Below are 23,730 nucleotides of genomic sequence, written 5' to 3' on the forward strand. Positions count from 1 at the left end.
ATGGGTGACGTGAAGTGGGCGGAGCTTCCTCACCAAGCCGCTGCAGTGAGATCCAGATGTAAACATTGCAGCCTTGTAAAAACAAAAAAGACTTTCCAAACGTCTTAGGAGTAATAAATGATTCAACATAATCATTGGAGTCTAACAACACGCTTTCTGTTTGTGTGAAATTATAAATGTAAACAAATCCAGGTTGGAGGAGCAGAGTTCAGTCAGTGTTGGTTCCTCCTGAAGCCCCAGCAGAGCTTTTCCTCCAACATGGCCGCCGTTCTTCAGCAGGATATAGATCCGTTCTCTCTATTGGCAGCAACGTTAAGAAGCCAACTTCCTGTCTGTGATCAGTGATTTAGTGTTTCAGCAGATTATAACAGTTCAGCTGTTGTCACTGACAGATCTTTCAGTTTCTGTCACACGACTGAAACACTATAAAAAGAGATTTGGTCGAGGCTCACAAAATGCTAACTGGCTAACCAAGGCTAATGGTGATTTCTGTGCTGTTAGCATTTTGTGACCATTGGGCTTTTCTGCCCAGCTTCCATTAGCAGTGTTCAGTCTGAATCAGGCTGTCTTAACTACTGGGTTTCATTATTTTGGTTTTGAAATTGGTCTTAAAGGTCACATGGTGTGCAGCAGGACTCCTCTTCCTCTGTGGTGATAAAGGAGTTGGATGGTCTATCTAAACATGGTGAAAGTATCGAAACTAAATCCACACAATCCATATTAGTGCAGCGAGCCTCTAAACGAGCCGTTTGGACTTCCGTAACTTTGTGACGTCACAAAGGTTCGCTCATTATCATTTCTGTAAGAAATAATAGACTAACAAAGAGTTTTTTTCAAAGCGGTTGAGCGGTTGTCATTGTTTATTACCGGAGAGTTTTCCCTACCTGTAGCCACCGGGCCGCGGCGTCTCACGTTTCACTCTCCAAACGGTTAGCCGATCGGAACGGAGGGTCGTTAATATTAATGAGCCTTAAAGACACGGAGACAGAAACGGCCTGTTCTTGGTAAGGCTCAGAGAGATGCTGGAAAATGAACGTGGAGAAATGGATTGAGAGTGTTTTTGGTTCATGACACCACACACACAGCTTTGGATGGACAGAAAGACACAAAATAAAACTCTGGACAGAGGAGGTTATGGAGCTTTAAATTGTATTCCAAGTAACATTAAAAAGTTCTTAAAAATGCAAATACTCTTGTTGTTGCTATTGAGTCCCATATTAATGAAAGCAAATACAGACTCAAACACAGACAGACCATGTGTTTCCGCCTCCTGCTGGTCTGCTGTGGGACTGCTGTCTTTTGAAAAGCATTATGGGTCATCTGTCAAACACAACATCTGTTTGGTTTTTGATGAAACTTTAGGGGAATGACTCCTCACTGTGTTCTGCTGCTTGGCCTGAGGGGGGCGCTGTAGCTACATGAGCTTTAGGTTATTTTGACTTTCTTGAAAGCCGGTTTCCCTCTTAAAGAGTGCGATCCAATTCCAGTTCCCATATCTTTACTTAAGCATGATGGACTTGTCTGTCTCTTCTTCTGTGGTGTTCATACTAGTTAAGAACACATGAAGATACAGCTGAATATGAGCATCAGTCCAGACTTCATTTTGTTCTGCTAGGCTTCCCGTCTCCTCCTACCCATAATCCCTTGTGTTTCGGGGTGGTTTCCTGTAGTTGGAGTTGCAGTTCTCTTGTTAGAGACTCTTGCTGCCGTTACTTGGTGCCACCAGAGTTCAAAGGTCAGTTTTCACCTGGACAAACCAGCCAACTGAAGGAGGAAAATAAACCAGAACCTGCTGGCTGAATATTCCCCAAGTCGAGCTAAAATCAAGAGGAGACACACAAGCTTTTCCCACAACGATAAAATGATATAATCATGTTTATATGCAGTAATCGTGTCTTGTCTGATTATTCTCTCTTCAATTTCTATCTTCTGTTTTCCTCTGCAGCGCTGCGTCTGTCTGTCAGAAGCCTCGCCGATGGAAACCAGCAGAGCCACGATGCGGAAGACGGGCCGGAGGAGCCTCTTCCCGGCACCTCCGTGAGGGCGGAGGCCGAGGGGGGGGCGGCCTCTCCGGACGGTCCCGCCGCCGCCGAAGACGAAGACGACGAAAACGAGGAAGAAGCGGCTTCTCACTGCTGCAAAGTGTGCGGAAAGTCTTTTGACAGAAAAGGCTTTCTGATGAAGCACGTGGAGAAGCACTCCAAGGAGGCCGAGCGTCTCTGCGGTTTGTGCGGCGAGCGTTCGGACTCCGCCGACGGCCTGAGGCGCCACCTGCAAACCCACCGGGAATCCAGCAGGACCTGCGACATCTGCGGCAAGAAATTCCCTTCGATCCGAGCGCAGGAAACCCACCTGAGGCTTCACACCGGGGAGAAGCCCTTCAGCTGCCACGTCTGCGGCAAAGGCTTCAACCAGAAAGGAAACATGGTGACGCACATGAGGATCCACACGGCGGAGAAGCCGTACAAGTGCCGAGTCTGCCGCAAAGAGTTCAGCCACACCGGCTCTCTGGAGCGGCACATGAAGGCGCACGACGGCCAGACGCCGTTCAGCTGTAAGGTTTGCGGGAAAGGCTTCGCTAAGAGCACCGAGCTGCGGAGACACGGCAGGAGCCACGCGGCCGAGTCCAGAGACGAGACCCGGTCCGGGAGCGCGCGCGAGAAGCCGAGTCCGACTCCCTCTCACCGCTGTAAGGTCTGCGGAAACGCGTTTCACAACAAGGGAAACTTCGTGAGGCACGCCGAGACGCATCTGAACGACCCCGAGCATCGCTGCGGCGTGTGCGGAGAGCGGTCGGAGTCCGCGGACAGTTTGAAACTTCACGTCCAGAGCCACAGGGAGACGAGCCGGGTCTGCGACGTCTGCGGGGTCAGCTTCCGGGACATGGAGATCCACATGAGGATCCACACGGGCCAGAAACCGTTCAGCTGCAAAGACTGCGGGAAAGACTTTCCCAGGAAAGGCTCTCTGGAGAGACACATGAAGCTCCACGCCGGGGAGAGGCCGTACATCTGCGAATTTTGCGGTAAAACGTTCATTGAAAACACGGTTCTGAAAAGACACATCAAGAGCCACACGGGGGAGAAACCAAGAATATATTCCTGTGACGTCTGCGGCAAAAAGTTCACCATGAGTCAGCATTTGGACGTGCACAAGAGAATCCACACCGGGGAGAAACCGTACAGCTGCAGAGAATGCGGGAAAAACTTCCGGCAGATCGGCAACCTGGACTCCCACATGAGGATCCACACGGGCGAGAAGCCGTTCATCTGCAGCCTCTGCGGGAAAAGATTTCGCCAGAAAGTTTCGTTGGAGACGCACGAGAGGTTCCACAAGAAGGAGAAACCGTACGGCTGCCAGCTCTGCCAGAAAGGCTTCGTTCAGAAGATCGATCTGAAGAGACACATGTTGACGCACACGGGGGAGAAACCGTACAGCTGCAGGGTCTGCGGGAAAAGATACCAGGAGAAAAGATCCATGGATTCCCACATGAAAGTTCACACAGGAGAACGAGCCGGAAAAGATTCGATCGTAACGTCGAACCTGAAGCGGCATGAAGGCCTGCATGCGGACTTCATCCAGCTGTGAAGCAGATGAACTGTTGTGTGTCTGTGATTCATGTTTGTTACTAGCAGCTGCCGGGGGGGTCGTGAAACTAAATTTTCATATAAAGAAAAGTCTGTTTTCCTACTCCGAGTGACACACCACAGAGTGATTCAGCCTACAGCTCATGAAAGCTTTCACAGTGTAAACACCCGGGGTCAGATGTATAAATGATGCGTACGCCACTTTACACACAGAAATATGAATTTATAAAAGAAAGAACAAGGTGCTGTGAGAGCTCCAGGTTTCATAATGTGCTACAAGAAGTTATTTGGAGCTTTAGACCTGCAATCCTGAAGCTAATCATCATCGAGTATGATTGAGACATAATGATACAAACCAATATCCAGCTGTGTTGTTGTTTTCACCTCTTTCCTAAAGCTTGTTGTCAAAATTCTGACCGACTGGAAGCTCCTCCCCCTCCATTCAGCAGCTTTTCATTTTTTTAAAAACTAGCTCATCTCCTCCCTCGCTGTTTAAAAGCGCCGCTCTCCCCTTCCTGTCCCTGAAAAAAAAACCTCGTAATGGCGGAATCGATGAAGCGAGCGAGTTAAACCTGCTACCCGCCTCTTCACTTGTCATTGTGGGTCATGTGACCTTCAGCAGGAGAGAGATCTGTCACAGTGAGACTCAGTAGGTCCGGTTAGCTTAGCTGTTAGCGTGTTATGCACGGTGGTTTGAAATGTTTGTCCTTCGTAGGCCTCCGTAGTGCAGTGGAGGGAGGAGAGGCTTCACTGTGAGTTTATTTACAAACGTGTTTCAGGGTCTGTCGCCCTCTAGTGGTCAGAAAGTTTTGCTTATTGTCGCTTTAATGTTTTCAGTCCACAGTGTTAAGCTAGTAGCCTCTCAATAGAGTTTCATTTAGAGGTTGTTCTAATGAGAGTAAATAGATTTGCATATTGTCGCCCAAATCATACAGTATTGTGGAATAAGAAAAATGTGCATATTAGATGATAAATGACACCAACACGTGTTGTTATGGATAAAACATTCACGCAGATTTACGATGATCAAGATTTATAAAACAGAACAGATGCTTGCAAACAGCGTTTTATGAATCTGACAAAAGGAACTTAAGGAACATAAACAGATTTTTTAGTCCTGAATCTACAGACTTTTATACATCTGGCCCCCGCGGTCTGCTCACTCTGTCCTGGGATACAGGATACAGGAAGTGATGCGTTTCACATTTCCTGTTTGTTCATAATAAACGGAAGAAGAAGAACTGGGTAGTTAGCGTGAGCAGCGAGAGAAGAGAAACAGGAAAGACAAAGAATACAGCAGAGAGGGAAACAAAAATCTGATTTCGAGGATTACCACTTTAATTATGAACAGGCTTTGTCTGGTTAAATTAATCTTTTATTAGGTGATTATGTTTTTTTTATTGTTTTGTTTTTTTAGAACAATACAGCAAATCAAAGCCAGCTGTGCAGGTGAGATTAAAAAACCTCCTGAGGGGCTCATGGTGTTTCCCACCTAAATAAACAGTATGTACAACATTAGTAACAAAACAAGTAAATTATAAAATAAATGTTGATAAATAAAACAAGATAGAAGATAATAGAGGGAAAAAAATGATAAGATTATGTTCCAGTTCAGGCAGGAAAATTCATAAATGACAGAGATTTGGTTCAGTCAGACACGACTCATCACCCCGGACCGTCTCGACCCCCCAAACCTCCTGTCAATCAAACTCTGCTTATTAGAGAGCGACAGTCAAATTGTGGCAGACTGATACTCTGCATATCTGTCAGTAATAATAACTCCACATGTCGTATTTTTAAGATTGGTTCAGATTCCCCTCTTCACCTAAAGGAAGAGGAAGAGGGGGATGTGGATGTTTTTGCTCCGGTCTTCGTCATGAACACACAGCTCACACACACCTGGAGAGAAAAACATAAACACACACACCTGGAGAGAAAAACATAAACACACACACCTGGAGAGAAAAACACAAACACACACACCTGGAGAGAAAAACATAAACACACACACCTGGTCAGAGGCGGTTTGGAGAGAAGTAACTCGGCACACTGCTTTCCCCCGAGACAGACTGTGGAGATTATTAAGGATCTGTAATATTGGTGATATTATTAGCGGATATTGTCTGATGTGTAAAACAACGAGTTTGTGACTTCTACAAATCTTGAAAAGTATGCAATTTTAAAATGCAAAACGTGTTTAATACCCTGAGCACAGATGACAGATCGCTGTGTGAGATTTTACCGGACGTCTGCAGGAAAAGAAAAACCGCAGCGGACACAGAGGACAGAAACGTGTTAAAGGTTATTTAAGGAGTTAAAGGTAATTTTGTCATGTGTGTGTGTCTGGGGGGGCTGTTTTCCTCTGTTAATGTAAGAAATAGTTATGATAATAAAAACATTTGATATCGATTATTTGTATTGCTGTTGTCATTATTTTTCCATAGAAGAACCTCGTGTTCAAGAAGTTTCTGAGGTTTAAATTCAGTAAAGCTGCGATCCTCCAGCTCTGATGACGACAAACTGACATGAGAGTGAAACTATGGAGCCGGTCTGGGGTCACATGAGAGGAAAAAACCTCTTTGTGTAAATCCATGTGAACAGATTTGTAAACTGCTCGTCTCAATGTTGGTTTTCGGGTGAAAAGCACAATAAATGCAAAATTACACATAAAAACTGAAACTCCAAAAACACAAAGCTACATCAATTTAACTAATTTCAGTATCGTTAGATCTGCCGTTAAATCCAGATCACATTGAACTGACTTGGTGGGTGTGATGTGGTCACCGAGGTCCAAGCAGGCAGGTCCATCCACTGAAGAACAGAACAGTGCATGTACCGTGCGCACGGATTTACACATCGAGTTTTTTTTCTACCATGTGACCCCAGAGCGGCTCTGTATGATCCTGATCTGGTGTAAAGTCTCTTCTGTCTCAGGAAACTCTCTAAGCTCCAGGTTGACAGGAGCCTGATGACAATGATTTATCGATCTGTTATTGAGTCTGGGCTCACTTTCTCCTTTATCGATCTCTCAAGGTAAAACACAGTAATGTGCTCGATAAGGTGGTTCATGTCTGCAGCTAAATAAACTGCAGGATCTTTACAACAAACAGTTCTGTAAGATTGTTCCTTCACATCAGCAGCTTCAGGTTCTGGTCTGGTTCCTCCTCAGACTTCCAGCTAAAACCAACAGATACAAACCAAGGTTATAGTTTTGCATTTTTCATTAGTTTTTATTTTTATTTCGTTTTGACGTTTTGTTTTGTTTGTTTTGTTTTCAATTTCAGTTTAGTTTTAATTAGTTTTTAAAGCGGGTTTGCTACTTTTTATTTTTTGAAAATGTTTAGTTTTAGTTTAGTTTTTATTAGTTTCAGTGTTGTTTTTAGTCTTTTTGGGGTATTTGTCAGGGGCGAGATTCAAAAATTCAAAACACCAGGCTTATGTATGAAATAAATTGACAAAGACGAAAACGACATTTTCTCTATAATATAATATAATATAAACAATCCAAAGTCACCTGAAAGGGAAGATCCGGGAGGCTAAAGAGAAGTACAGGAGGAAGCTGGAGCAGAAACTCCAGCAGAACAACATGAGAGAGGTCTGGAGCGGCATGAAGACCATCACTGGGTTCAGGCCGACTGGCGGCAGAGGGGCTGAGGGCGGCTCGGACAGAGCCAACGAACTTAATCTGTTCTTCAACAGATTTGACACAGTGACCCCTGCCCAGCCCCCCCTTGACTCATCTGTCGTCTGCCTCCAACCAACATCTACTCAATCGCCCCCCCCTCCCCCCTCCCCCCTCCTACAGCCCCCCATCCTCCACTGAGGGTCCCACTTCCCCCCCCTCTGGCTCCCAGACTGACTGCCCTCTCCAACCTGACAACTCCACCCCTCCCCCTCCCCTACCTGTAACCTCTACAGTGTGCTTCACAGCTGACCATGTAAGAAGACAGCTGATGAGACTCCACTCAAGCAAGGCTGCAGGCCCTGATGGTGTCAGCCCCAGGGTGCTCAAAGCCTGTGCCCCCCAGCTATGTGGAGTACTTCACCATGTCTTCAACATGAGCCTGAGTCTTCAAAGGGTCCCCGTGCTGTGGAAGACGTCCTGCCTCGTTCCTGTGCCGAAGACGCCGCGTCCTGCTGGCTCCAAGGACTACAGACCGGTGGCATTGACCTCCCACATCATGAAGACCCTGGAGAGACTTGTCCTGGAACAGCTCCGACCCATGGTCAAGCCACTCTTGGACCCCCTCCAGTTCGCCTACCAGCCCCGACTTGGAGTTGAGGACGCCGTCATCTACCTGCTAAACCGCGTCTACGCCCACCTGGACAAACCGGCGAGCACGGTGAGGGTCATGTTTTTTGACTTCTCCAGTGCTTTCAACACCATCCGGCCGGCTCTACTGGGTGAGAAGCTGACAGCGATGCAGGTGGATGCCCCCCCTCGTGTCCTGGATTGTCAACTACCTGACTGGCAGACCGCAGTATGTGCGCTTGCAACACTGTGTGTCAGACAGAGTGGTCAGCAACACTGGGGCTCCGCAGGGGACAGTCCTATCTCCCTTCCTCTTCACCCTCTACACCACGGACTTCAACTACAACACAGAGTCCTGCCATCTTCAGAAGTTCTCTGATGACTCTGCTATAGTTGGATGTATCAGCAAGGGTGAGGAGGCTGAGTATAGGGCTGTGGTGGGAAACTTTGTCACATGGTGTGAGCAGAACCATCTGCAGCTCAACGTGGCAAAGACAAAGGAGCTGGTTGTGGATCTGAGGAGGGCCAAGACACCGGTGACCCCTGTTTCCATCGAGGGGGTCAGTGTGGACACTGTGGAGGACTACAAGTACCTGGGAGTGTACATTGACCATAAACTGAACTGGGCTAAGAACACTGAAGCTCTCTACAAGAAGGGCCAGAGCCGTCTCTACTTTCTGAGGAGGCTGAGGTCCTTCAACATGCCGGACAATGCTGAGGATGTTTTATGAGTCTGTGGTGGCCAGTGCTCTCCTGTTTGCTGTGGTGTGCTGGGGCAGCAGGTCGAGGGCAGCAGACGCCAACAGACTCAACAAACTGATCCGCAAGGCCAGTGACGTTGTGGGGGTGGAGCTGGACTCTCTGGTGGCAGTGTCACAGAGGAGGATGCTGTCCAAGTTACATGGCATCTTGGACAATGTCTCCCACCCGCTCCATGACTTGCTGGTCAAGCACAGGAGCACATTCAGTGCAAGACTCATTCCACCGAGATGCAACACAGAGCGCCACAGGAACTCATTCCTGCCTGTGGCCATCAAACTTTACAACTCCTCCCTCAGAGTGTCAGACTCTCTGAGTCAGTAGACTGGCTCTTGAACTTATTTCATCCTGTCAGCAGTTATAACCCATAACTTATAACTTATATCTAACTGTGCAATACCAATTTTTTTGTGTGCAATAATTCAACTGCAATAATTCAACTGTGCAATACTTATTAATTATTTAATTATTTACACTGGTGTATGTATATATTGGAGTATGATGCATATTGTACAGAATTCTTATTTCTCTTATTTCTATATTATTATTATTATTTTTATTCTCATTGTTATATATTGTAGTATAATGCACATATTTTACATATTTCTTACTTTCGTATTTCTATTTTTCTTATAATTTCTTATAATTTCTCTACGCTTGTATATATTCACTTCTACAATGTGAGCAGCTGCAATGTAACCCAATTTCCCCTCGGGGATCAATAAAGTATTTCTGATTTCTGATTTCTGATTCTGATTTAGTTTATTTTAGTTAGTTTTGTAAACACACAATACAGTTTCAGTTAGTTATGGTTTTTTTGTAAAGCCTCGTTTTTATTTTTATTTCAGTTAACGAAAATGTTTTTTCACACCTAGTTTTCGTTATTTCGTGAGTTTTCGTTAACGATAAAAACCTCGATACAAACTCTCCTTCATCCCCTCTGCCTTCTCCTCCTAAACTCTAGGAGGGAAAGCTAGTTATTTGCATAATGTTGTATCTTTTTAATTGACTGAGTATTTTTACTGTGTATTTATGTCTTTTGGTCTAGTGTTGTGTTTATGTGCCCTGTGTGTTTATGTGTGTTTGTGTGTGTTTATGTGTGTTTATGTATGTTTATGTGTGTTTGTGTGTGTTTATGTGTGTTTATGTATGTTTATGTATGTTTATGTGTGTTTGTGTGAGTTTATGTGTGTTTATGTGTGTTTATGTGTGTTTATGTGTGTTTATGTGTGTGCCCCACTGCTGCAGAACCAATTTTCCCACCGGGGACAAATAAAGTTATTGAACTTGAACTATTTGGTTTTCTATTTGGTTCATTTAGGTTCACATAGGTTCACTCGTCCAATCACAAGCCAACCAGGACTTGTAAACAAAAGTCACATGACTCACAAGCATTGTGACATCATTGGACAGCGTTTTTCGAGATTCAAAACAAATCTTCCTCAGCATGATGGACCTGTCTGTCTCTTCTTCTGTGGTGTCAAATGACGTGATGTTTGGTGCTGCCCTTGCTCTATAAATGTTCAACATGTTGCCGTTTCACCGTTTTGAGTTTCTTGAAAGCCGGTTTAGAGCCAAACTCCAAACACAAAACAAAACAGATCTCAATCCCTCAGTCTTCAGCTCAGCATGATGGACCCGTGTCTCTTCTTCTGTGGTGTTCGTACCAGTAACCTGAATATGAGCATCACTCCAGACTTCATTTTGTTCCGCTAGCCTTTCCAAGCTTGAGGAACCTGCATCCGTCACATTCTACCCATAATCCCTTGTGTTTCGGGGTGGTTTCCTGTAGTTGCAGTTCTCTTGCTGGAGGACTTTGGTGCCACCAGAGGTCAAAGGTCATCGTTCTCAGGTTCTAGGTAAACTTTTATTCTATTTCTTATCAAAGTAGTGGGAAATCTTCCAGCCAACTGTATTTGGATTTAACTGTGATTATAAATTGACTTGCCTGTGTAGATCCAGGCTAGAACACACACACACACACACACAGAGAGAGAGAGAGAGAGAGAGAGAGAGAGAGAGAGAGAGAGAGAGAGAGAGAGAGAGAGCGAGCTCCTAATTATTCATCTTCTCGTGCCCCTCCAGGCCGGCAGGAGGCGCGCTCTGCTCTTTCCGCTTCACTCAACAAACACGAACCACGTTGATCCGGAAGTCAGCGGCTCTATTTACTTTCCCGCTTGCTGCCTGTGTTTGTTTGGCGGAAGGCTAAAGTGCGCAGAAAAGGAGTAAAATGTGCGCCGTGCAGCTGCTGAGGGTGTCTGTACAGGAGCGGATCAGCGCCGCTGCTGAAGACTTTCTGCTGCTGGTGGAAAAAGGAAAAGAAACGGCTGAAATCCCGGAGCTGAGAGCGCTGCTCACCGAGCGGCTAACGGCGGCTGCGGAGGAGATTTTCGGGCTGTTTGAGAAAACCGTGGCGGAGTACGAAGACAAAGTTCACCGGTCAGAGCAGGAGATCCGCCGCCAGAGGAAGCTGCTCGATGTCGTGTTGAACCCCGAAGTGAAGCTGCACAGAGCAGGTTAGTCAGTCCGGACCGTAGCTAGGAGCAGCGTCAAGCTAGCCACAATAAGAAGGGGTGACTTCCGGTCACAGCTTTCAAAATAGAACCCTACCGACGAAAATATGTTGCAACGTTTTTTGAGTAATACATATCACAGTGAAAATAAAGAATGTTAAAAGAAGAATTTGCAGTATATGAAAGTGAAATTCAGGATTCTTCAAAAGGGGAAACGTTGCTGTTGTGTACATCTTGATGCTTCAACAGTGGCATATTTTATGCTTTTATTTTGAAGGCGAATTTGACACTTCCGGTATTATTCTTGCTAAGTCTGGGTTTTTTGGCGCGGCTGTGACATGTCAGCTGGCCCAGTGGTTCTCAGCCCGTGGAGTTACACCTAATGCTGGGCGATAATTCAATATTATCGTTTATCGTCTTTCAGTGGAATCATATCGTGATGATATGAAGATATTTTAATATCGTGACACATATTTCTGCCTAAATTGATGATGATATGCAAATTTTACTTAAAAACTCTGATAAAATGAGGTATGGTAGGAATATTATTTGAATATTTCGGTTTTGTTTGACACCACACCTAACATCACCATTCGGTTCAATGAGATGAACATTAATTTGATTATTTAACCTGATTTTGCATACATGAACCATATCGTGATATATATTGATATCTAGAAAAATCCTTATGATTATTGTGATATTGATTTCAACCATATCGCCCAGCCCTACGTTAGCTCACCTGGTCTGCATACAGACCATCTATCGGCTCTTCTTCTTCTTCTGGCTCTTCACTTTGTTTTGATTTTGAGAAACTCAAAACGCCGGCTGCACCTTTAAATAAACGGCTGCTGTTTGTTGGAGCTGCAGCTCTTCCACCTCCAGGCCGTGAGAAACAGGTTTGATAGGTTTGATCCCAACAACTGGACTCCAGCCAGGGTTACAAAACATTAGTGTGACTTTTCTTCTTCTTCACTGGGAGCAACAAGCTTCACAGCTCTGCAAGCGAAGAAGAAGAAACGTCACACAGGGTCACTTGTGCGCGAAGAAACTATAGAAAGAAGAAACTACTTCATGCAGCTTCTTAAAATGTCTGGAAAAATCTTAAATTGAACAATCTGAATTTAAGGCCTTAAAAAGTATTACAATTGTGTATTTAAGTCCTTATAGGTCTCATTTTCTTCACGGCTTCATGTTTTAATTCAGTTTCATTGGGGAAGGAAGACGGATGCCAAGATGTGAATGGGACCGGCAGTCGTGTTGCTTTTATTTTTTTTTATTTTCATGTTGGTCACAGTGAGACTTTCAGATCCAACACAACACGCCCAACATGTTCTGTTTCATTACATCTGCAGTTTGACTTCATTTCCTATCTGCCTTTTTGTTCTTATTCTGCTCATTTATAGTTTCACAACTTTCATTAAGCGATGTTCAGTCAGAAAGTAAACTGGGTTTTTTCAGCTAGTTTCTTTGTTTTGGTTTTTAAATTGGTCTTAAATTCAATTCCAGGATGCAATAAAAAAAGTTTTAAGAAGTCTTCAATTTGTCTGCACCATTCAATCTGCACCATTTATCTCTATGGGCTTAACCTTTGTAAAATGATTAGTAATATTTAGTAGTATTTTACTCATTTGTGTAGATTCAAGGTCTATATGTTGTTATGGTGTATATATACCTGAGTGTTCACTATGTGTCCCCAGAGCCCCTCCAGCACTCTGACCAGAAAGGAAAAGACGGACCTGGAGTCTCCTCGCCGCAGCAGAAGGAAACAGAAGCTGAAGGGACAGACGGTGAAGTGTCAGAACCAGCCAGCGATGCAGAACCAGCAGAACCAGCAGAACCAGCAGAGCCTCAGCCGGTCTCTCCGGGCAGCTCAGTGGCTCCGAGCGCCGACGACCCGGACAGCGACTGGAGCGACTCCAGAGGACAGCGAGCCGGCTCCGGGACGCCGAGATCCAAGAGGGCGAAGGGACGAAGACGACTCGTCAGAAACAAACGGAGGAGATCCGCTCCGGCCGAGTCTCACTGGTGTAAGGTCTGTGGAAAGTCTCTGCAGGGGAAAGGCTTCCTGTTGAAGCACGTGCTGCAGGCCTGCTCCAAGGACCCACAATGCCGTTGCGGTTTATGCGGCGAGCGTTTAGAGTCTCCCGCCGATCTGACCGTTCACCTCCAAACCCACCGGGAGAGCAGCAAGACCTGCGAGTTCTGCGGTAAAACGTTCCAGTCCATCCTGGCCCAGGAGCTGCACGTCCGGCTGCACACCGGGGAGAAACCGTACAGCTGCGAGGTCTGCGGCAAAAAGTTCAGCCAGAAGGGAAACATGACCTCACACATGCGCGTCCACGCCGCCGAGAAACCCTTCAAATGCAAAGAGTGCGACCGAGCGTTCTGCCACGCCACGTCTCTGGAGAGACACGCGCAGGTCCACGGGGGAGACGGGGGAGACGGGTCACACAGGTGCGACGTTTGCGGGGAAGAGTTCGCAAAAGAGTTTTCCCTGACGAGACACATGAGGAGACACCCGAGGGCCGGCGGCGCGAACGAGTCGAAGAAATTCCGAAGCGCGGCGCCGTCGTACCGCTGCAAAGCGTGCGGCGAGGGATTCGACAGGAAGACGTTCTTGGTGAAACACGTGGAGACGCACCTGAAGGACCCGGAGCGCCGCTGCGGTCTGTGCGGACACCAGTACGACTCGGCCGACAGCCTGGCCGCTCACCTGCAGTCTCACCGGGAAATCAGCAACACCTGCGACATCTGCGGGAAAGGCTTCCCGGCCCACGCGGCGCTGGAGATGCACATGAGGGTTCACACCGGGGAGAAACCCTTCCCCTGCGACGTCTGCGGCAAATCCTTCAACCAGAACGGCAACCTGAAAACTCACATGAAGATCCACACGGGGGAGAGGCCGTTCTCCTGCGGCATCTGCGGCAAAGGCTTCACCCAGAAACAAACTCTGGACACGCACGTCCGATTCCACAAGAAGGAGAGACTCTACCTCTGCCAGGTGTGCGGGAAGGGCTTCATGCAGGACGTGGACCTGAAGAGACACATACTGATCCACACCGGGGAGAAACCGTACTGCTGCAGGTTCTGCGGCAAAAGTTTCCAGGCGAAGCGGTCGCTGAACTCCCACGTCAAGGTTCACACGGGGGAGCGGGCGGGGGGGGGGAGGGAGCCGGGCGACGCCCCGAACCCCAAGAGGAGAGACAGTTTCCACTCGGGCTTCATCCAGCTGTAGAGGCCGAGGGGCGGAAACGTCCCGCGCCCGGCCGGGAAAAGTGTCCCGCAGAATCCTGTTGGGAAGGAAAGCGTCTTCATGTGTTGTAGGTGCTGTTGTCGGGTTTGATTTTGTAAATCTAAGAACCCCGGTTTGAACAAAAAGGGAGTCTGGGAAATGTCATGGAGTGATCACTACAAAACTGAGATATTTAAATTCTAAAATCCACTCTCTAGTGCTAAAACTTGTTGACTTTTCTTCCATTCAGTTCCAACGGAGCTAAGACGAAGTTAGATGGTTTCGGGGTAAATCCAGTTCTCCTGCTGAGAAGCATCAGGACTCGCAGGAAGTCCCGCCTGCTGTGGGGAGGAAGTGCTTTTCTTCTTCTGAGACTGTAGAAAGGCAGAGGGGAGCGAACAGACTCAAACTGACTGACGTTTACTTTTTCTGTCCCACAGATCTGTTTACATTGTGGACAAAAGAAAAGAAAGATGTTGGGGTTTTTTTCTGCGTCTTTGTTTCACAGAAAATGAGAAACCTGGAGCCAAAACTTCAACATGAAATAAACTAAAGAGTGAACTTCTGTCTGACTTTGTTTCCATTCCACTGAAATGTTTATGGGCATCATAGGAATCTGATTCAAATCTGTATTTAAATGTATTTCCTTAATATTGTGATCGCATATTAATTGCAATATAGATCTGGACACAACAATTCCTTCTATAATTAATTTTTCAGTGCTTGGAAAAAAAATGTGAACAAGTGCTGAATTAGATGCTAATGTTTAATAAGTAAAGTTTTTCTTTGCTGTGTGAGTCCATACTTCACAGCACCAGAACACTTTGTTCAGGATAGTGGTTTTCCTCAGGACCCAGAGCCTGCTGGTTTTCATTCTGGCCGTCTAACCAGGGAACTCACTTCCACCTCGTAATGCAAGATGAAGGTGTGTTCAGAGGCTTCACGAGCCTCTCTGGATTATTTCTTTTTCTTCTGTAGAAAACATTACAGCCTTGTGGGATTTTCAGTTTGAAGTAGCAAATCCTACGATTTCAGTATTTTCCATTTTTTGTGCAGCTTTACTAAACTCTGACACAAGTCTGGTCCAGAAGAGAGAAGTTATGTCGATGTTGCAGCGCCCTCTGGTGGTCAGATTGTTGATACAGATCAAAGATGACTTTTTTCTGATTGCTTAGGCACTATCTTTGAAACTATCGGCTATTTTTGCCAAACTCTACACACTAACCACAAAACCTTACAGCAAACCAGCAAAACATTACACATCTCTTGCAGAAGCAAACAATTCTTGCAAAACTCTTCAAACTCTTTTAAAAAATTGTGTTTTTGCGTCAATACAGTTCACACAAACCATCATTTGAATAAACACACAAAGCACCAACTACACACTGAAAGTATAAAAGAAAAACACTTGTGGCTTTTGTTTTTCTGTGTGCAGGGCAGAGCAGTTTGCAATAAAGTTTTGTCATACATGTAGTAAACACACATACACACAGGTATCCAAATGTGTAAAGTATGGATGTGTATTCCGAACATACACACACACTATCAATACAAATAAGGGGAAAAAGTTCTTTTTTTTTCTCAAAATGTTCTACAGTAAAACTCCTCAAACAACAAAAGCGCAGTCGAAGAAAACAAAAAAAATTGCTAGAAAAAAAAGAAAAGAAAAAAATAGGCTAAACCTCACCTTCTTTGTGGGTCTGGCTATAAGTTTACAGTGTTGCTGGAAGTGTGTTACAGTATTACTGTGAATGACAAACTGAGTGTAAAGCAGAGAGCGTGTTCAGTTTGGCTCACTTGGTAAATGCTTTGGCTAAAAGTGTTCATGGTTTCAGAGATCGAGCTTCAAGAATCACTGTTAGTGTTTCAGCTTTCAGAAAAAAACTGTAAAACTCCTTTAATACTGAAGGACAGAAAGCACTGAGTCCACACACACACTGCAGGAGGACTCCCTGCTGTTTCCCCCCCGGTGTCTGACCTGCAGGTTGCTGGTTTGAATCCCAGGACATGAAGGGAACCTGAAGCTCCAGGTGTGAACGTGTGTTACTGTGTGAAAGGGAAGCAGGATGGAGCTGAAGGAGAGAAAATAATAATAATAATAATAACCTTTATATAGCACCTTTCATACACAACATGCAGCTCAAATTGCTTTACATCAATAGAAGGCAGATAAAAGACATAAAAAGATAAAATTCATATAAAAGAACAAGCAAAATGTTCTCAGTAAACAACTCAGAGGATCCAAGATGTTTCTGTAGCGTCAGTATAATGCTGACCTTGAGATGGGAAAATAATCAGATGCTTACATTACATAAAATTACATGGAAAACAATAATTTATTGTATACATATCTGACCTCTGGAGATCCATTAAGTATCACATCATTATTATTATCAGTAGTAGTATTCAGGGGTCTGAGAATATTTTAAGTAATTAAAAAAAACTAATTCTCAAATACAATTATTTTAGTTTTATATCTTAAATCTTAAGGGCAATTTTCCCCAAAAAATAAGGCAACATTTTTAAATACATTTGCTCCTTACAGCATAATTCCACAATACTAGTAATAATAGCAGTGCACTATTATTATATTATTATTATCATTATTATTGTTATTGTTATTATCATTCGTAATGGTAACAGAAGTAGCAGTGCAGCCTCCAGTCCAGCACGCGGCCCAGAGAGTCTCTCTTTCCTAGACTCGTTGATCCGGAAGGGAGCCGCGTTGTTTTCTTTCCGGCTGGCCGGTGGGACAAAGAGCTCGAGACATGTCGACGAAACGGCAGAAACCGCGTGAGATCCAGTCGCTGCGGGTCTCGGTGGCGGAGCAGCTGACTCTGGCCGGGGAGGAGATCTCCGGGGTCTTCGAGAAGCGGACTGGCGGTCTGTCCAAAGTCCACATCGTCCGGCTGTTCGTCACGGAGCGGCTGGCGGCGGCGGCGGAGCGGATCGTCGGGCTGTTCGAGAGCGAGCTCGCGGAGTACCGGCAGCAGCTGGAGCGGCAGGCCCGGCTGCTGGACGCCGTGCTCAACCCGCGGGTCAAGCTGCACCGGGCAGGTTGGTGTCTCACGGCTCCCCGGCGAGGCTCCGTCCTCCCCAGAATGAAGCCTCTGTTGGGTTTCAGCGGCGGCCATGTTGGCGCCTGATCGGCGCTCCGCGGCCGTTGCTAAGTAACCGGAATTCAGTCCCAGATGTGGAGGTGAATCAGAGTGAGGGTGAACTGTCATCATCCTGTTGAGCCAATAGAGCCCCGATAGAGAAGCCTGTGTGAAATAGAACAGTGGTTCTCCGAGTGGGGTCCGGGGACCACCAGGGGTCCTTGAGGGGGTCCCAGGGGGTCCCCAGCAAGCTGATGAATTGTTGTGAATTAAACTTCACCATTATTTAATTTACAGGAAGTTAATACAATCAGAGAATGTAGAAGAATGACTGTTCTGATCATAGTTTCTCTCTTATCTCTCTACCTGCATCACAGACAGTCATGGGATTCTGGACAAAAAAAAATCATATCTAGCAATTAAAGTATTCTCAGCTTTGGGCCCAAAATCAGCCCTCATGATGGGATAGTATGGGTAGATTATACCTTTTCTGAATCCTTACAGTCCTGTGAGTGTTCCAGTTTTTGATGTTTGTGTCTGTGATCTTCCCAGATGTCACAGTGCTCAAATAAAGACTATAGGTGAAAATTGTGGAAAAATGAATGTCACTGACACTTTGAAGAGCCCATGTGACCTCGTTATTTGTCAGACAGACTCACAGCTGGGCTTGAATGAAAGCTAAGAAGCTGCACTTTAAAATGATATCAAACATATTCTCATAAAACATGACTAAAGGTCCTGAAAATGAACCTAAATTAGGATATGCATCCGCGCCTACAATCCAATTTATTGTAGGGGTTGGTTAACTTCATGAGCTGATTACTGTGACAAAGCTGCCAATCAGCAATAGTTATCATACCAAAATATCATCTATGGACATGTACCTTCTCAAAATTTTTGATTAGAATTTGTCACCTTGAGTGGTACCGACAAGTGAAATTTTGGGCTTTGGCCCATGGACTATGTAGAATATGTAGTAAACCAGGATCGGGGGATAAAGTCCCAACCTGACTTCATGTTCAGTTCAAATCCTCTCACATCTTTTCTGTCTTTGTCTTTGTAAACTGTCTAATAAAGATGAAAAGTCATAAAAATTATATTAAAAATGACAGGGGATTTTTGGAAAAAGTGAGTTTTGCTACACTTTCAATGCAGAAAACACAGCACACTTGCATTTCTTACCTCTCATTGATTTAAAAAAAAGTTGCAGGTATAAAATGAAACTGAATATGAAATTAAGCAACTTTGAAATGTCAAATAGGAAACCAACCACAGTAGTTTCATAGTTAAGCAAGACAGTTTCATTTCTATTTTCCAGCAACTAAGAAAAAATTATGTTTCCATACGAGACAAGAAAGCACCCAGGCAATATTTATATTTGTGGATATTATTTCCATGTTCAGTAACTGAAATATCTCTTTCATCCACAATCTGTGCTGTTCTGTCAGTAAGAGTCAAAGCACAAATGTGTTTGCTCTAAATATTTCCAGGTGAAACACCAGGCATGCCAAGCTATCAATAGTGATTCATGTTATTTAAAAAATAGCGTGCCGAACTATTGAAGTTGCTGAAATCTGCTCTAGAAAAAGGTTGAATTATTTTTGTTCAGTTACATGAAGCTACATGAAGTAAATCAGAATCAGAATCAGCTTTATTGGCCACATGTTCACATACAAGGAATTTGACGGTTTTTCGTTGCTCTCAATGTATTTACACATAATAAATATACAGCTAAAAACAAGAACAAGATGAACAGAGGTAAACCTAAACATTTAACTACTATGTACAAATATGCATATATATAAAAAAGTATATATATAAGAATATAAAAAGTATATATATAGTAATGTATATGCTGGAATAAATATGGAGTTGTTGGTGTAACAGGTTACATTATATACATGAGATATTACACATTACATTATACACACATTATATACACAATCAGGAGCAGGAGGAAATCCTGGTCTGGGCCTTTCACTCCTAAATATGAGCTTTTTATGAACTTTTTAAAATTTTTTCCTTCCAGATGCCGTCCGGCCGAGCTTCCCCGACGGAAACCAGCCTCCGCTCTCGCACCTTGACCCCGCCCACTCCGCCGGAGAGCCGACCAATGGCGGCTCCTCCTCCTCCTCCTCCTCCTCCTCCTCCTCCTGTTCTGAGGCCGAGAGCGAAGACGGCGACGGCGCCTGGAAGGGAAGCGAAGACTTTCCCCTCGACGAAGACGCCGCCGAACCGAACGGGGCGGAGGAAGGCCGGCGCTCCGGGAAGAGGCGCGAGGCGTCGGAGCAGCCGGCCTCGCACCGCTGCAGCCTGTGCGGAAAAGCCTTCTGCCACAAAACTAACTTGGTGAAGCACGTGGAAACACATTCAGATAACCCAGAGCGCGTTTGCGGCGTGTGCGGAGAACGTTCCGAGTCCGCGGAGGCTTTGGCCGACCATCTGAAAACACACAGAGCGACCTTTGGCGGCGGCGGCGGCACGTGTGAGATTTGCGGTAAAAGCTTCCAGAACATGGAGACGCACATGAGGAGCCACACGGGAATCAAACCCTACAGCTGCGGCGTCTGTGCCAAAAGCTTCCCGAGACCCGGCGCCCTGCGGAGACACAAGAAGATCCACGCCAGGGCGAAGCCGCACGTCTGCCAGCTCTGCGGGGAAACGTTCACGGAAAACGACCCGTTCCAAACGCACCTTAAGACCCACGAAGAGGAGGCTGAAGATGTGAGCGAGGAGGAGGAAGAGGAGGAGGACGAGGACGAGGAGGAGGAGGAGTGGAAGGAGAGCGAGGATCCTCGGTCGGAGCCGAAACCAAAGAGAGAGAAAAGGCAAAGCTCCGGCGTGAAACCGTCTCAGCCGGCTTCCCACTGCTGTAAAGTGTGCGGAGATTCCTTCCACAGCAAAGGCTTCCTGAGGAAACACGCCGAGACGCACGCCAAGGAGTCGGAGTGCGTCTGCGGCGTGTGCGGCGAGCGGCTGGAGTCGGCGGACGGTTTGGTCGCTCACCTGCGCTCTCACAGGGAAGCCGGCGGGACGTGCGGCGTCTGCGGGAAACGTTTCCAGAACATGGAGACGCACATGAGGAGTCACACGGGAGTCAAACCGTACGGCTGCGGCGTCTGTGCCAAGCGCTTCCCTCGACCCGGAGCGCTGAGGAGACACAAGAAGATCCACACGGGGGAGCGGCCGTTCACCTGCAAACGCTGCGGGAAGGCGTTCATCGAGAGCAGCGCCTTGAAAACCCACGTGAAGAGTCACTCGTGGGAGATCCGAGGCGGCGAGGGCGAGGGCGAGGGCGAGGGCGAGGGCGAGGGCGAGGGCGAGGGCGAGGGCGAGGGCGAGGCCGATCGAGACGAGGGCGGAGAAACTCGGTCGGATTCGCGAACCCCGAGATCGGAGGCGGGGAAAGATCCCGCCGCCAAGAGGTCGGGTCAGCCCGCTTCTCACCGCTGTAAAGTCTGCGGGGAATCTTTTCAGAGCAAAGGCAATTTGAGGAAGCACGCCGAAACACATTCCACAGACCCGGGATCCCTTTGCGGAGTTTGCGGGGAACGTTTACAGCCTTCGGAGACGATGATAGATCACCTCCAGTCTCACAGAGAAACGGGTAAAATCTGCCACGTGTGCGGCAGAACGTACCAGAACATCGAGACGCACATGAGGAGTCACACGGGAGTCAAACCCTACAGCTGCGGCGTCTGCGGTAAACGTTTCCCGCGGCCGGGCGCCCTGAGGAGGCACAAGAAGATCCACACGGGGGAGCGGCCGTACATCTGCGAGTTCTGCGGGAAGACGTTCATCGACAACGGCGCTCTGACGACGCACATCAGGAACCACACGGGCGACAAGCCGGCCAACCGGGTCTCCTGCGAAACCTGCGGCAAAAGTCTAGCCTCGATCCACGTCCTGGAGGTGCACAAGAGGATCCACACGGGCGAGAAACCCTTCCGGTGCCGGGTCTGCGGTAAAGCCTTCAGGCAGGTGGGCGGGCTGAACGCCCACATGATGACCCACACGGGCGAGAAGCCCTTCAGCTGCGGACTCTGCAGTAAGAGCTTCAGCACCAAAGGATACCTGGAGACCCACGTCCGGTTCCACAAGAAAGACAAACCGTACAGCTGCCACCTCTGCTGGAAGGCCTTCGTCACGAAAAACGACCTGAAGAAGCACCTGCTGACGCACACGGGCGAGAAGCCGTACAGCTGCAGGGTCTGCGGGAAGAGCTACCAGGAGAAAAGGTCCAGAGACGTTCACATGAAGGTTCACCTCGGGGTCCGGCCGGGGAAGGAGCCGGTGAGGCGGCACGAGGGTTTACACCGAGACTTCATACAGCTGTAGAGGTCTAGGAGACGGATTCGGAGCGGGAAATGAACCACCAGCCACCGGACAAACTCTCAGAAACTCTCAAAACATCCTGCTGGCTAGTAAAAAATGATAGTGGCTGGTGAATGTCGAGACTAAACACTAAAAGGTAACTTCTGAACAAAAGAGTTAAATCCCTGTAGTCCGATCAGAATAAAAATGCCTCAATCAGAATAAACCAAACCCGTTCAGAATAAAATTTTATTCCGTTTGAGAGCTACAAACCTTCCATAATCTGTTTGATGGATACAACTTCTTCATCAACGAAATAACGAAAACTAGGTGTGAAAAAACATTTTCGCTAACTGAAATAAAAATAAAAACGAGGCTTTACAAGAAAACGATAACTAACTGAAACTGTATTGTGTGTTTACAAAACATTCAGACGTTTATTCTGACTGAGGAGCTACATGAAGCATTTCTATTCTGATTGGGCGACATTCTGATTACTCGTGGAAGAAAAGGCTCCATGGAAACACAAAATGATTGACAGCAGGCAACTAAATATGTATATTTGGCACTTTAGGATAATAGGTAACCTGAGTCCTTGGATGAAAAAATGACAAACACTTAACAGACCGGATCGTCTAGATTTCACAGATACAGATAAAATTAATATGTAATATTATGGAAAACAAATCTTCATGTGTGTTAATGTGAGGATCTGTACATGATGTAGGAGGATTTGACTTTGCATTCTCAGATTGCGGGCAGAGCGAAGAGAAAACCAAAAGTTTCATTTTGCTTTTCTGTTTTAATTACACTTCTGTTTGCCTACCAACAAATCTTTTACAGTATTCCTGAACTTTTCCCTGAATTTATGCAGAACCTGCCTAGAAACTGGCTGAAACCATTTTCTGTCATTTTTTTTTTTCTTTTCTGTCAGACTAAATAATCTCCTCAGATCTCCACTGAATGTCAGTTATCAGTCTCTACTCTGTTGTGTTCATGACAATACTGTTTTCTCTGCAGTAAAACTAAACCTAAACTTCTGTTTCTGTGTTGTGGCGGTGAGTGGAAATCGTGGACGAAATGGAAGCCGACTCACAAAACTGATATATAAACTGATATATAAACTGATATATAAACTGATATATAAACTGATATATAAACTGATATATAAACACTTCACTGATACTCAGGGGGAAACGGGACGTCATCAGCAGCATAAGATGCAGCAAAGTAAAGGAAAAAAGAGCTAAAGAGTAAGAAGAGTCTCTTGGAAGAAAGTTGTTTCTTTTCAGTAGAAATTAAGTAGAAATCCCTGAGCTTTGCCATAGGAAGGAACATTTTGTGAATTCTTAATGCAAAAATCCACCCTAAAACTCTTAAACATTGTTAGAAATATTCCTTGCATTCCTGGGTCTGCTTAGTTGTTTGGTGGATAACCGGCCAATCAGAGACGAGGTGACGTCACCTCCAGATGTTTCCAGTCTGATATGAGAAAATGTTTCAGGATGTAAAACCTCAGCGGTAAACGTCAGGTTTTGGTGTCAGTCCCTCAGGATCAAAGAGCGAGGGCTTCTTTCTAGAGCCGCCATTTTGCACCGAGAGACGTTCAACAATCATACAGGGAGAGATCCATCAGAGAAGAGGAGAGAGACCAGTTTCTCCACCACAGGAGCAGGAGAGAGACCAGCATGCACTGCAGCAGCAGGCTGGGAGGGAAAGCGGCTTCACCAAAACAGTAAACCACAACACTGAAATGAACATCACAGACTGATGGGATCTGGCTGCTGTTCCCCTTCAGCTTCTGTTTTCATGATCAGAAGACAAACTGATCCTCGATGTGTTTTCTCTCTGCTGTTGCCTGTTGCCTGTTGCCTGTTGCCTGTTGCCTGTTGCCTGTTGCCTGTTGCCTGTTGGCAGCAGCTAGTTCTGACCCAAACGACCTCACACACACAGCAGAGAGAGAAAACGTGTT

The 23,730-nt window shown here is 46.1% G+C and overlaps 1 protein-coding gene across 1 annotated transcript; it reads left to right on the forward strand.

Annotated features, from left to right (window-relative positions):
- On the forward strand, positions 1 to 21,984 carry LOC139650886 (zinc finger protein 208-like). The gene is made up of 9 exons (XM_071527672.1): positions 1 to 58; positions 1,616 to 1,735; positions 1,946 to 3,584; positions 7,098 to 7,296; positions 7,616 to 7,930; positions 10,817 to 11,114; positions 12,812 to 14,268; positions 20,079 to 20,704; positions 20,837 to 21,984. Exons 1-9 carry the CDS (start codon positions 1 to 3, stop codon positions 21,780 to 21,782), a joined length of 5,658 nt encoding a protein of 1,885 aa, XP_071383773.1. The 3' UTR covers positions 21,783 to 21,984.
- The last annotated feature ends 1,746 nt before the right edge of the window (positions 21,985 to 23,730 follow it).

Source organism: Centroberyx affinis, unplaced genomic scaffold, assembly GCF_046629955.1.
Source record: "Centroberyx affinis isolate AG114_WGS23_722 - 3 ecotype Tasmania unplaced genomic scaffold, CSIRO-AGI_Caff_v1 ptg001568l_1, whole genome shotgun sequence".
NCBI classification, from domain to species: Eukaryota; Metazoa; Chordata; class Actinopteri; order Beryciformes; family Berycidae; genus Centroberyx; species Centroberyx affinis.